The sequence below is a fragment of the Aotus nancymaae genome, unplaced genomic scaffold (assembly GCF_030222135.1).
Source record: "Aotus nancymaae isolate 86718 unplaced genomic scaffold, 86718_ANA_hifiasm-v0.15.2.pri h1tg000011l, whole genome shotgun sequence".
NCBI lineage: Eukaryota > Metazoa > Chordata > Mammalia > Primates > Aotidae > Aotus > Aotus nancymaae.
Window position 1 is genome coordinate 48,700,359 of NW_026988422.1, and position 15,382 is coordinate 48,715,740.

Here is a 15,382-nt window from a genome sequence, read left to right on the forward strand (position 1 = left end):
AAAAAGAAAAAAAAATTCTTTCCTGTCTCGTTGATCTATTATTGACAGTGGAGTAGTATAAAAAAAAAAAAAAATTTCTTAATAGTGGCCATTTCTTGAACTTTCATCCCATTTTTCTCTTCTTTTACTGCCAAATTTCTCACAAAATCAGGCTTCATTCATTACCTCCTTTGACTTGCCACCTATTCATCCCTCAACCCTTAAAACATGGAGCACATCTACATAGTTACAATAAAATCATACCCTCTAAAGTCCACAGTGTCATCCTCACCACCAAAACTATTAATTTTCTCAATTTTCATCTTCCTTGACCTCTTTCTGGCCTTTGGCCCTGTAGAACAACCTCTCCAGCTTGAAATTTTCTTTTCCTTTGGTTGTCTCAATGTATCACACACTTTTTTCCTTCCACCTTTGGGCTCTCTTCTGTTCTCTTTCCAAGCTATATTCCTATCTACTCTACAAATATAAATGCAACCCAAGTGATCATCTTGAGCTGCCTGCTACTGAAGCTCTTGAAGGAAAACACTTTTTGATTCAATTATTCAATGCTCCACAGAATTCCTAAATCTACATCTCTAGCCTTGATCTCCTGTCTCAGGAGATACTGGTTAGAGATGTAGATTTAGGAATTCTACTGGATATCTCCTACTGGATATTTCCTGCTGGATATTTCCAAGTGGATGTCTCAAAGTCATCATATCTGGAGCAGAGCTTGTCTTTCCACTCAAAAAGTTAAGTCCTCCCTCTTCTCAACTTCCCCACATTCATCAATGATACCACCGTTTTCTCAGTTACTCACATTGGAAATCTTGAGTCATTCTTGACTGTTCCCTCTCCTTGCACAGTTGGCCAGTTACCAAACTCTTACCAATCCTGCCTTTGCAAATTCTCTGAAGTCTCTCTTCCTATCCCTCTTCCACTGCCACTACTTAGCTAAGACTCATCATTTCTCTCCTACGCATTTCCAATAGTTTTGAAACTAGTTCTTTTCCTTCGTCTTCCTTTTCAATACATTGAACAGTTTCATTGGGAATATTACTCTTTCAAAAACATTTTGTTGTAGGTATTATTTCCTACTCAAAACTGTTCAGTTAGATTCCTATCACCTATAGGACGAAAGTTACATTTCTTAACCTGGCATTTAATATCCTCCACTATCCGTTTTTTACTTCTTTTCATTATTTAAAAAAAATTTTTTAATTGAGATGGGGATTTGCTCTGTTGCCCAGGCTGGAGTGCAGTAGTGTGATCATAGCTCTCTGCAGCCTCAACCTCTTGGGCTCAAGTGATCCTCCTGCTTCAGCCTCCCAAGTAGCTGGGACTACAGGCGTGCACCACCACAACCAGCTAATACTTGTTTTTATTCTTATCTTACACAAATCCTCTACAAAAATTCTCTTCTCCAGCTAATTTTCCAACTGCTCCCAAATATGACATACCCTTAGAGCTGACACTTGTACATTTCAGGGGATACTATTCACAGAGAATATAATGTGAACAGTGTCCCCTGGAGTTGTGCAGTGACTGTACTTTATTTCCACGTCCACTTTTGTGTCTTTTTTTTTTTTTTTGCAGAGTTTCACTCTGTTGCCCAGGCTGGAGAGCAGTGGCATGATCTCAGCTCACTGCAACCTCCACCTCCTGGGTTCAAGCAATTCTCCTGCCTCAGCCTCCTGAGTAGCTGGGATTATAGGCACCTGCCACCATGCCTGGCTAAATTTTTTTTTTTTTTTTTTTTTTTTAGTAGAGATGGGGTTTCAGTATGTTGGCTAGGCTGGTCTGACCTCAAATGATCTGCCCACCTGAGCCTCCCAAAGTGCTGAGATTACAGGCATGAGCCACCATGCCTGGCTGGTGCCTTTGTTCTTGATCTTCTCCCTGTAGACTACTTGCCCCTTGCCTCTGCTCTAACTCTTCCTTCAAGGCCCAACTCAAGTTCTTTTTTTTTTTCTTTTTTTTTTAAAAGATGGGGTTTCACCATGATGGCCAGGCTGGTCTTCAACTCCTGACCTCGGGTGATCCACCCACCTCGGCCTCCCAAAGTGCTAGGATTACAGGCGTGAGCCACCAACTCAAGTTCTACCAGTTTCAAAAACTCACCACCAACTGCCCAATAATCACCCCTTCCTCTGGATTCCTAGATTAGTCATTGGTACATATGTGAACATATAATTTACCATCCAGATTGTAATGTTTGCTAAAGAGGTCACAATTACTCCGAACCCACAGGTGTGAACTGGGACTGTCAGGACAAGCTGGTCCATATGGTCAACCTACTTATATATTACCCATTTGGCACTTGGCATGTGTTATCTGGTAGTTTTTATTTGTTTGTTAAATATATGTATGTATTTAAATGCATCTATCGAATCTCCTCAAGATAGGAAATCATCTGAGCGTAAATTATGTCTTCTCTGTGTTCTCCTGGTGCCTGGCCAGCATCTTACACATAATATACACTAAAAATGTAAAAATGGTTTGTTCATCATGATGATATCTTTACTCTGTTATTTAGGAACGAAACATGAGTTAGGAGTAACTTTCAAAGGCAGAAAATTCACTACTCAATTTTCATTCTGGCAAAAACACAAAAACCTCTATGTCCCCAGAAACAGATAGTGACATCAAAAAATTTCCTCAAGATTTTGCTGAGGACTGGGTTGAGGCCTCTGGCACAAGGCTCTGCCCTGTTGCCTAGCTGCTGAATAATGTGTTTCATCTGTATCTTGACACATCCTTTTAGCATTGCTTTGTCACACAGCAGAAAGACGACAGCCCCAACCACAGGACTCACAGAAATCAAATCAAAATAAAATTACACCTAAGAAAATGCTGTGGTGGCTGACTCACCTGAAACCAAGTCTTTGGAAGTTTTGACTTGCTTCACTTATTTTGCTTAATTAGCACCTGGCCCGGGTTCAGAATTATCCGTGCTCAACTGCCAGTAACTAAAGGAAGAGAAGGAAGATCTAAAAATAAAACAAAACAAGACAGTGGTCATGAGAGCGAATGCTCTGAAAATGAACTAGAACGCAGACTGGAAAAAGACGGACATGTGGGTAAAAGATAATTAGGACAGAATCATCTCTCAGGACTAAATACTTCACAGAACAATGCAACAAGAGTAGCAGGTCAGAGTCACATAGGGGTGTGAGTCGATGTTCAAAAGCCCCAGAAAGGAACACCATTTTGTTCAAACTACTGACAGTTTGTGCCTTTCTAAAATTCCTCCTACCAAATAAATAGGTGATGACCAACAGTATTCACTGATTTGTACATGGGACGATATAAGGATGTTTCCCTTTGACTACACCTCTAAAATTTGGTTCTCAGAGAGATCTCACCTGTAAATATTTGGTCTAGCATTTTTGTTTGTATCTATGAGAGTCTCTGAGCCCTTCATAGTATCAGTGGTCTTAATACACACAATAGTCTGTCTAGAGAGTCGCTAAATATTCTCGAGTTTGATAACGAGCTTCTTAGAGCCAGGGCAATGTAATGAGACCTCTTCTCTACTAAAAACAACAACAAAAATTAGCCAGGCAAAGTGGTGCTCGCCTGTAATCTCAGCTACTCAGGAGGCTGAAGCCGGAGAATCGCTTAAACTCGCGAGGCGGAAGTTGCAAGGAGCCAAGATCACAACACTACACTCCAGTCTGGGCAACAGTGAGAGAACGTCACTCAAGCACGCACGCACGCACGCACGCACGCACTCAAAAGAGCTAATTAGAAAAGATAAAAGATGGCCGTGCACAGTAGCTCATGCCTGTAATCCTAGCACTTGGGGAGGCCAAGGCGGGTGGGTCACCTGAGGTGAAGAGTTCGACACCAGTCTGGTCGAAATGGTAAAACTTTGTCTCTACTAAAAATACAAAAATTAGCCGGGCGTGGTGGCGGACACCTATGATTCAAGCTACTAGGGAGGCTAAGGCAGGAGAATTGCTTGAATCCAGCGGGGCAGAGTTTGCAGTGAGCCAAGATTGCTCCACTTTACTCCAGCCTGGGCAACAGAGCAAAACTTCATTTAAAAAAAAAAAAGATAAAAGATGACTCCTTCTCCGTATGATCTTTTAATACCTGGACCTCTCTAGAATTATTGGATATATTGACTTCTTGGAGTTCCCAGTTCTTCCTTTGTTTTTTTGTTTTGTTTTGTTTTTTTTTAAATAGAGTCTCACTCTGTCGCCAGGCTGAAGTGCAGTGGCGCAATCTTGGCTCACTGCAACCTCCGCCTCCCGGGTTCAAGCAATTCTTTTGCCTCAGCCTCTTGAGTAGCTGGGATTACAGGCACGCGCCACCACGCCCGGCTAATTTTTGTATTTTTGGTAAAGACAGGGTTTCACCATGTTGTCTAGGATGGTCTCAATCTCTTGACCTTGTGATCCGCCCGCCTCGGCCTCACAAAGTGCTGGAATTATAGGCATGAGCCACCGCGCCTGGCCTCCTTTGGTTCTTTTTTAACTTGAAGTCATCACTTGCCTTGAAAGATTGAAGCCAGGAATAGGCGACTTTAATGGTAGATCTGCCACAAAAGTGTATTTTCTATCTCATTTGTCCTATCATTTCACTTCCTTTTCCCTTTATCTCTCATTCCCTTCTTTCTACTTGTGATTTTATTTCACCCCTTCCCTCCACTCCCCATCTCTCCTTGAGTATAATTAGAGCCCTTGGTGGTAGGTAGGGTCAAACAGTGTTGATTTAAGCGTTGAGCTTAGATGCAGAGGAATACGTTAAGTGACTTCTCAAGACTTTTCCTAGCTCTGGGATTCTCATGGGGTTGCAGTTAATTACCACCCCTTGATTACTAGTCGCTTATTCTTACATCTGTATTAGGTCAATTGGAATCATCTTCATCATCATAGCTAACTTTTATGGAATACTTAATACATATGTCAGACCCTGGATTATGTGGATTCTCTTCTTTAATTCTCACAGCAACTCCGTGAGGAAGGCGCATTCCCATTTTGCAAATGAGGGAGAGGGAGCAGAGAAGTTAGTACCTTTCCCACATGTTTCATCATGGCCAGTAAGTGACAGAGCTGGGCTGTGAGTCCACATTTATGTGCTCCACACCACCACTTTGGTGGAAAATGTGATCCTGGTATATGGTAGGAAGAAGCCTGAGCAATTTAAAATCCATTACACAACCTTCACAGATACTGGGCCGAGGCATAACTTTGAAGCCAACGTCCCCTGACTAAAGGGTCAAAACTTTATCCTCTTCATGAAAGGATGTGGCGTTACTTAGATCTATGCAACCTCCCCTAGGTAACACCCCTTCCAAACTTGTCTCAGCATTTCTGCACTTTTGCACATATTGTTCCTTGTGTCAGGGGAACACCCTGCCCAACATTCCCTAAGTCTAAGCTTAAAAGAGTCTGCGGATGGATCAATGCTTCTGGAAAATCTTTGCTGAGACTGTGTCCCCTCCTCTCTCTGACCTCTCCCAGGCTGCCCTTTCTCTGGGCCCCAGGAGCATTCCAAAGAGCAGTTATTACTGTGTATTGTGGTCACTGGTTTTTCTTGCCTTGCACCCTGATTGTGAAAAGTGAGCCTAAGGCAGGTACCCCAGACATTATCTGAGTGAAATTGAATTCCTGAGCTTTAATATCATCATATTACTTCTTCCAGATATATTTACATTTTGAGCACCATTCTGAATTTTGAAATGTAACACTCTCTGATGTAGACACCTTGCCCGTAAAACAGTGACTACCTTCCTTCAGCCCAAGTCAATGAAAACTATTACGTATGTATGTATATATGTATTTAGAGGCAAGGTCTCTGTCATCCAGGCTGCAGTGTAATGGTGCAATCACAGCTCATTGCAGTCTCGACCTCCAAGGCTCAAGTGATCTTCCCACCTCAGCCTCCTAAGTAACTGGGATTATAAGCACATGCCACCACACCCACTTCCCAGCTAATTTTTGTATTTTTTTGTAGAGGCAGGGTCTTGGGCTGGTCTTGAACTCCCTAGCTCAATCAATCCTCCTTCCTTGGCCTCCCAAAATGCTGAGATTACAGGTGTGAGCCATCACACCTGGCTGGATCCAATTATTTATAAAAGAGATACACAAAGTAGTGTATAGAACCAATTGAAGGCCAGGCGTGGTGGCTCACACCTGTAATCCCAATACTTTTGGAGGCCAAGGCAGATGGATCACCTGAGGTCAGGGGTTCAAGACCAGCCTGATTAACATGGTGAAACCCCCTCTCTACTAAATGTAAAAAATTAGCCAGGTGTGGTGGCACGTGCCTGTAATCCCAGCTACTTGGGAGGCTGAGGTGGGATAATCGCTTGAACCTGGGAGGCAGAGTTTGCAGGGAGCTAAGATCGTGCCATTACACTCCAGCCTGGGCAATAAGAGTGAAACTTTGTGTTAAAAAAAAAAATAACCAATTGAAGTTAGGAAGCTGTTGCTAAACTTCCAGGCATGAAGCAGCAAACTGCTAAGTTTACAGATCATTTCCTAGAGAGCAATGAGGTGTTAAATTGAATGATATTAGGGCATGTCGTTCTCCTTGTTGAGTCATCCATGTCTTAGGCAGAATCTTCCTTCTGGTGGGCACAGAATGAAGACATGATTTAGCAATTAAATTATTGGTAATTCATTGAAAAAGGGATACTAATTTCTAACCAAAACTTTCCTAATTATTTTTGTTTGTTTTCCTTCTCGAATTTCAAAACTGTTGAAAGCAAAGACCTGGAATGCACAGAGCAAAATCCAAATGAGGTAGATGGAATGGTAGCTGCCTTTGGCTATGGAATTTGGAGTAAGGTGGTAGGAAGAGTGAAACTGTGTGTTCAGCTTTTGTAATCAATCAAAAAATATTTACTGAGCACCTATATGTCTGGTATAGCCCTGGGAAACAAGCATGATTCTCAAGTTTGCAGTCAAGAGCTGACTGTGTATACTATAATAGGGGAATTAATAAACTGTTATTAATTTGGGAGGCCAAGGCAAGTGGATCTCCTGAGGTCAGGAGATCAAGACCAGCCTGACCAACATGGTGAAACCCCATCTCTACTAAATATAAAAAATTACCTGGGCATGTCTGTAATCCCAGCTACTTGGGAGAGATTTGGAAAGGGATACTAATATCCAGTCTTTATGGAAGAGGTGATGTTTGAGCCATGTCTGAGAACCTGAATATGAATTCAACGAGCAGAGAAAGGCTATTCTGGGCAGAAGGAGCAGCACACAAAAAACTAGAAAGAGAAGACTTTGGTGTGGTGAGGGCCATGAGGAATTGGTGAGGCTAGAAACAGGAAATGGGATGACAGCAGGAAGGGAGGTAGGGAGCAGCAGGACATAAGGCTACAGAAGTAGATGGGGCCAACTTTTAAAAAGCTGTGGGTGCTCTAGGAAGGAATTTTGTCTTTATCCTGAGGGCAACAGAGAATCACGGAGCTTGCCGGGCGCGTTGGCTCACTCCTGTAATCCTAGCACTTTGGGAGGCTGAGGCGGGTGGATCACCTGAGGTCAGGAGTTCAAGACCAGTCTGACCAATATGGTGAAACCCCGTCTTAAAAAAAAAAAAAGAGAGAATCATGGAGCTTTTAAAGCAGTGACATAATGAGATTTATGATACTGTTACATTCTTGGCACCATTTACTATAATTGCTTAATAATATGCCTCAGTTCTTTCAAACCTTGCTATGTACTTTCTCATTAGTTCTTTTTTTTTTTAAGACAGAGCCTCACTTTCTTGCCCTTGCTGGAGTGCAAAGGCATGATGTTGGCTCACTGCAACTTCCACCTCCCAGATTCAAGTGATTCTCCTGCGCTAGCCTCCTGAGTAGCTGGGACTACAGGCATGTGCCACCACACCTGGCTAATTTTTTGTATTTTTAGTAGAGATAAGGTTTTACCGTGTTGGTCAGCTGGTCTCCATCTCCTGGCCTCAAGTGATCTGCCTGCCTCGGCCTCCCAAAGTGCTGGGATTACAGGCATGAGCCACCGTGCCCGGCCCTCTCATTAGTTCTCAAAGAAGATTTTGTAAAGAGAAAAAAGGACAAAGAACTAGAAGGGTTGGGAATCTGTGATTAGGTAGAGCCCAAAGTAGCACTTCCAAGAAAGGCTCCCTTTCTCTTTGTGCCTTGATGTAACGTTCCAAATCCACTTCCTGGAGGAGCCTGGCCTTTCTTTTTCTCCATCTCCTGTGGTTTCCTCCCTAATATGACCCTTCTACCACAGCATCCTCTCCAACACAACATGCTCACTCAGTTTCTCCAGTTACATACAAATCACTTTGTACAAATTTGTTAAAGTACACAGTCTCATATTACCCACTGAAGCAGACATGCATTCACACATCAGGCAGTTCGCGTTATTACTAGTCCTCTTCCTTAATTTATTGTCCTTCCTTCTACTACCTCAGGCTTAAAGCTAGAGTTATTTTTCTTTTCTTTTCTTTTTTTTTTTTTTTTTTTTTTGGTATTTTTAGTAGAGACAGGGTTTCACCATGTGGGCCAGACTCATCTCAAATGCCAGACCTCATGATCCGCCCGCCTTGGCCTCCCAGAATGATGGGATTACAAGCGTGAGCCACCTCGCCTGACCTAGGCTAGAGTTATTTTTCTTAAAACCCTTAAGTCATATGTAAAAACACATATATCAAAAATATTTGTGTATCATTTTATAAAGCAAGCCTGTGTGATAGGTGTATTTATTATTGTCATTATTTTACAGATGAAAAAATTGAAGGCCAGCCAGTAAGCAACTTGTTTAGGGCCCTTGAATTATATTGTTACAATGAGGACTGAAATCTAATATTTTAACTTTAAATCACCATGTTATTTTCCAGATATTCCTTGCCGCTTCTATGTACCCCTTCTCCATTCCAAATCAAAACTACTCTTTTCAACACTACCCAAGTTTTTTATTTCTGTGAATTTTGTGCCTGGGTTACCTTGAAGTAAACCCTCCACCTGCTAGTCATTCTCTAGGACAAAACAGAGGTCTCTTGACTTCCCTTTCCTCACTTCCCTAGTTTCTTTAAAAATTCCAAACTCTACCTCTTAGAGTCCATGTATAGGTGGAAGAGAACAAAAGCCTGCTCTAAGTCTTACTATATCCTTGAGGCACACACTGGGGGAAGAAAAAAACCCACAGTAAAATATCTGAAACCCAATTGCATTTTGATTATTAAATTCCTTCTGGGTAGTTGTGGTGGCTCATGCCTATAATCCCATCACTGTGGGAGGCTGAGGCAGGAAGATTGCTTGAGCCCAAGAATTTGAGACTAGCTTGGGCAACACAGTGAGACCCGTCTCTATATACATACATACATACATAAAATATTTTTTAAAATCCACCCCAATCCATGTAAGATTTGAAAGATAATATTTCCTCAGAAGCTACAATTTAAGAAATTTTGACATATATCATGAAAACTTTGTATGGAAATGATAATCTATATTTGAAAAAAAGTGAGGAGAGTGAAAAAAAAAAACAGAATCAGAGGGAAATAATGGCTATTCCCTTGCTTTTAAATGTCATATGTTTCAAAAAATGGACATGTTATTTGTAAATTGATGTTTAGTAACTAGTAACAAAACTTGAAATACTAGAATACCCTATAAGCCTTAATCCTAGGTGGATTTAAGCAAATGTATTTCTTTTAACTATATCCACATTGGTTTTAAAGATATTTTAAGTTATATTTTTTCCTCTTTGTTTTTCAGAGCTACTTCTTATTTGGGGGCTACTTTTAAAAACTGAAGTATAATTCACAAGGGGCTGCCTTTTTTTTTGATAAGACTTCTTATAACTATTGCTGAATGTTTTGTTCTAATCTTCTAAGCAGGGCCATTTTATTTTTTGGAGTCACTTCTAAAGTCATGTGGTCATTAACTTTGTAGACTATTTTGGATATGAGTGCTGATACAAATTAAAACCCAAGTAGACTTCATTGTATGTCACTCCATGAATGTTGACAACATAAGGAATACCTTGCTCATAGTAGACTGACTTCTGGACTGAAAAGCTGAGGAAGGAACTCAATTTTCTTTTTTGCATACATCAAAAAAACAACTACTATGTCCAGTTACCTGACTGACCTCAGCAGATGAAGTGAACAAATAGTGTTAGTTCAGACTGAAGAAATTATCTGAAACTTGGTGTGTGTAGATTTATAATCTACATGTAATATTACCTAAATTAGATATTTACAGTTTCATATGTGTGCATAGGCTCCTTCACACCTATTTCCATGTTTATTAGTTATTGAACTTTCTAAACTGGAATTGAAGCATTACAACAATTTTTTTTGCACCAATTTTATAAACTTAAGCAGTGTTATTTTTCTCATGCAAACCAAAGGTCATTTTCTCAAGGTTTTTGCAGCATCTGGTGGAGGATCTTTTATACATTTGAAATAGACAAAAAATAAACCAGACTGAAAATCACTTTTAAAGTCTAAAACCATGTACCAAGTTTTTTATTCAAATTGTACAGGATAAGTTTAAACTTAAATTGCATTCTATTAACCAATATGAATATACTTCTGTAAGCATAGTTATGTTGAAATAAAGTTTTAAAAAGCAATAAATAAATAAATGTGTTTGAAAGGCTGGAGTTTATCATCTGAATGGGGAAGTAGCCTGAAGTTGGGCAGGAGAACCCTAAAAGGAAGAAAGTCTAACTCTGCCACTGAGCTAAGAAAAAAACCTGCTGACCCTGAACTTCTAGGAGTGCTTTTGGACCTGTCCTCAGCCAGGCTCACCTGTATTCACTGTGTTAACCCAGAATTACTGCTAATTCATTCATATCTGGCAGGTGACATCAGGTGAAGACAACCACAGCCTCTTATTTCACACTTTCCCTGACACAATGGAAAGAATGACCTATACCTTCACCAAGCAGATGAGCTTCTGCTTGGAAATGAGCATGCTCTCCTCCATCTGTGAAATTGGTCTGAGGATGTTACCATAAAGGCTGGGGCACTTTTTCATTCCTTTCAACAAAAGATGAAAAGAATAGATAGGATCAGCATTGTATCCTTTTAGTCTCTTGGCATTATAAGGCAGAAGAAAAAATAGAAGGTGTTGAAAGGAGATTCAAACCGCACTTTTTAGGGAAATCCCTCATCTTGCCCCAGGGATATAGTTTAGCACAAGTAATTGAGCCAGCAGTTAGGGTCATTTTAACATTTAGATTTTCTTTAAGCAATTCCTTTAACAAGAGATGATCTCATATGTGAACTGCAACAGTGTATGTTGATATACATCATGGACATCACCTATTTATTAAAGACCCATAAGAGCAGGGTATTGTCCCAGAGCAAATTCCATTAGAATATAAAATTGATTCTGCAAACTTTATTTTATATAGTTACCTATAAGAGAAAAGGAAATAGATTTTTTTGTTACTGTTTTTCTTATGTTACACCACTACTTGTTCATTTCATTCAGGTGCTAATCTCCTTCTGCTTTGTAGCCTCTATTTTCCTTTCTTCCATCTGTCAACCTCAGATAATTTTGTATTCCCATTACCACAATCACACTTTAATTTCTGGTCCTGTCTACCTCCTCCCCCGAGTCTCATTTCCTGCCTCTCTTCTCTGAATGTGGCTAGATTTAAATGGAGGACTTCACTGGACAGATAGCCCTGAGCTCTTGAGCTTTTGTGACCATGAATATGATGACCATTTTTTTTTCTCTTGCTGATTTTAATAACAAGTTATGATATAACTCTAGGAAGGTTAAAAAAATTTATAAACATGTTGATTGTCTTTTGTGCCTTAGATTATGAAATCACTTCATGCTGATGGGTATACTCTTTGAGATCTATGATTGTAGTGTAATTTTTAATTAATTAATTTTTGTCGTGTACATGCTCAGTGATGAGGCAGAAAGCTATACATCTCCCCCTTGTGGTTCCTGTTAGCGTCTGCCTTTCGCATGTCCATTTTTTTTCAGTTCCATTAAGTCCCAATAAAATGCAGCTAAAATAATCTTCTTGTTTATTTATTTATTTTTTTTTTAGGGACAAGATCTTGCTCTGTTGCCCAGGCAGGGGTGCAGTGGCATGATCATAGCTCATTACAGCCTCAAACTCCTAGGCTCAAGAGATCTTCCCGCCTCAGCCTCCTGAGTAGCTAGGACTGCAGGTGCACACCACCGCACCAGGTTAATTTTTAAATTTTTTGTAAAGACAGAGTCTCACTATGTTGCCCAAGCCAGTCTTGAACTCCTGGCTTCAAGCTATCCTCTTGCCTTGGCTTCCCAAAGTGCTGGGATGACAGGTGTGAGCCACCACACTCAGCCTAAAATAATTTTAAACAACAACTCTGGCAACACTCTCCTGCTCAAACCTTCTGTGGCTCTCTACCATATGTGGAATACAATCCAAACTCCTTGGCATGGTCCAACTGAAATTTCTATACCAAACAAAAGAAAACTCTGCTTTTTGAAATCCTATACATGCTTTAAGGCCCAAATTCCTCTTCCCTAATCCTCCACATGGGTGAAGTCTCACCATTTTGTGTTCTTAAACCCCAATCTGCCAGTAATTATTGGTACTCATGCTCATTTTATCTCTCAGACTAAACTGTGAGTATCTGGGGAATAAGTAAGGATTAAAAGTCAGTATTAGGCTTTAAAAACAGAGAAAACATTTAAAAATGGATGAAGAGAGAGAATTGAGCCGGGGCCGTGGCTCACGCCTGTAATCTCAGCACTTTGAGAGGCCGAGGCAGGTGGATCACTTGAGACCAGCCTGGACAACATGGTGAAACCCCGTCTCTACTAAAAATACAAAAAATTAGCTGGCTGTGGTTGTGTGCTCCTGTAGTCCCAGCTACTTGGGAGGCTGAGGCATGAGAATCATTTGAACCCAGGAAGCGGAGGTTGCAGTGAGCCGAGATCGCACCACTGCACTCCAGCCTGGGTGACAGAGTGAGACTCTGCCTTAAAAAAGAAAAATAAAATGAACAGACTAGCCCGGTCCAATAGGAATATGAAAGGTACATGTGTAATTTTTCATTTTCTAGTAGCCACATTAAAAAAGAACCAGGTGAAATTAATTTAATAATACATTTATTTAACCCAGTATGTCAAAAATTATTTCAACATAATCATATACATTCATTAAGATTTTTACATATTTTAAACTAAATCTTACAAATCTAGTGTGCAGAATATACGTACAGCACAATCTCTGTTCAAACTTGCTGTATTTAAAGTGCTTTATAGCCATTAGTGGCTAGTGCTACTGTATTAGACAGAAATTGAGCCAAGGACAGCAACAGAGTCCTAGCCCTGGCTGACTACAAAGTAGCTTTCTTACCATAGACAAGACCTTTAACCATTCACTTCTGTGGTTTCCTCATATGAAAAGAGGAGACATATTTTTCTTACCAATCACATAGGGTCATAATAGCATAAAATTACAAGCTCAAATGAGGACACTTTTGAAAGGTTGAAAGTGTCATACAAATGGGAGGCATTATAATTATTCCACTAATAAACTCTGATGGCTCTAGATCATGCAGTGTTTCTTAGCATACCTATGATTTTTAATAACAGTTGCAGATACTTACTAAAAGTTGAAATACTAAAGGTTACAATTTCAATGCTTCCGTGGAAAAATAATTCCCATAGTAGCAAACCCAATTAAACTGGTGTGCTTTGAAATGGTTGTTAATCTCTTCTTTAAGGAATCTGGATCCCAGAGTCTCCCCTGCTTCTTAATCTTTCTTCAGTGACATGACAGCAATAAAGCAGGGCTGAGGGAGGATGCTGATATTCCCATTGGAGTAGGGGGGTGTGATGAAGACACATTGTTCTGATGCAGAGACGAACCTCGGAGATTCGTATTCAAGTTAATTAGATCGTTGCGAATAATAAGATGCTTTCAATACATAGAGAAAAAAAGAGGCGGGGCGCCAGTCAAAAGGATTTTGAGATCCACAGGATTGGGAAATGATGCAGGGAAAACTCACCTGGTCATTTTTCTATTTACATAGTGCTTGCCCGCCACTGAGGTGCATCTGTGACACCTGAGAGAGATACAAATACGTTCCTCATTGCTATGTCCCCCAGAGGACTCTGGAACGGCTAATTATATTTTAAGTGTTCGTTTTAGATTTTCTGCAGCGCTCTAAGTGTCTCTTCCCAAACACTTCAGTTACTGTTTATTCACCTGCTGAGATCTGGTCTCTTACTCACTTTCATTGCCTTAAGAAATGGTACAGAAAGGTATTTATTAACATTTCAGATTTGTATATAGGGTAGCGAGAAATAATTCCCTCTCTTGTGTGTTGTGATTTGCCTTTCTTGTCAGCTTAAGCTCAGGAAGGCGTCTGTGAGAACTTCACTCAGCCCAAGATCCGCTTTCCCTTCCCCCAACATCTGTCAGTGCATAAGGTTTCTTCCCCTTTCTTCAAAGGTTTCTGGAGCCCCACCCTTTGCCGACACAGGGTGCCAAAGAGACTGTGCCCTGCCCTGACAACAGTTGCTAAGGGGCGGAGACTTCGGATCGGTTCCCGAGACGGAAGACCCAGGAGTCGAGTACTTGGGCGCATGCGGTAACCGTATCTCAGCTCTCGCGAGGTTTCGTCTTCCCGGAAGCGTTGGAGGACGTTTCCTGTTGACTGCGTCGCGATGTGTGGAGACTGTGTGGAGAAGGAATATCCCAACCGGGTGAGCGACTCGGCGCTCCTTTGGCCGGTGGCCGGCCCCCGAGGTGTCTCATACCCCAGACTGGCCTTCCCAGAGAGACCGTACGTGGGGCGGATTCGCCCGCAATGCCGGTCCCGGTGACCCGGTAGCGGTATTTACGTACACCGGGGATGGCCTGTGGCGGTCGGCACCTCTGGTCTCCGCCCTGGCGGATGACCTTAGCTGTCGTGCCGGTTCGCTTGAGTTCCAGGGAGCAATAGAGGAACCCCACCGCCACCACAACCCCGGTCGACAACCGAGGGACTCCCCCACCCCCACTTCCGGTCTCATCCTCAAGCTCGATTTGATGAAGTTTAGTTTTCTTACCGAATTCTAGCGCTGGAGGGGACCTCAGAGGTCATCTGTTCTAACACTTTTGCAGATGAAGAAACCGATGTCCAGAGAGGGGAAATCACTTGCCCAAATTCACGTTGTAGTTGTATGGATGAGAGCCAGGACTAGAATTCAGATTTCCTGGCTGTTACTGCCTTTTAAATCTCAGTTACTTTCAGGCTCAAGAGGTTGCAAAGCTTGTCTATTCTCATTCATTCAAGGTATCTTTGTTGAACATTTATATATGTGTAGCTAGATTACTTTAGGCCAGAAAGGGATTCTTTATTTCTCCTCTCTTTTTTGGAGACAGGTTCCCACTGTTGCCAAGGCTGGTCTCAAATTCCTGGGATCAAGCGATCCTCCTGCCTTGACCTCCCAAAGTGC

At 41.3% G+C, this 15,382-nt stretch overlaps 1 protein-coding gene across 4 annotated transcripts in view; it reads left to right on the forward strand.

Annotated features, from left to right (window-relative positions):
- The first annotated feature begins 14,538 nt into the window (after window positions 1-14,538).
- CHURC1 (churchill domain containing 1) overlaps window positions 14,539-15,382 on the forward strand; it is a 28,980-nt gene continuing 28,136 nt past the window's right edge. For all 4 annotated transcript variants that reach the window (XM_064374941.1, XM_064374942.1, XM_064374939.1 and 1 more), the window contains exon 1: window positions 14,539-14,647. In XM_064374941.1, coding sequence (XP_064231011.1) covers window positions 14,609-14,647 — 39 coding nt within the window. In that variant the 5' untranslated portion in view covers window positions 14,539-14,608. The remainder of the gene's footprint in view (window positions 14,648-15,382) is intronic.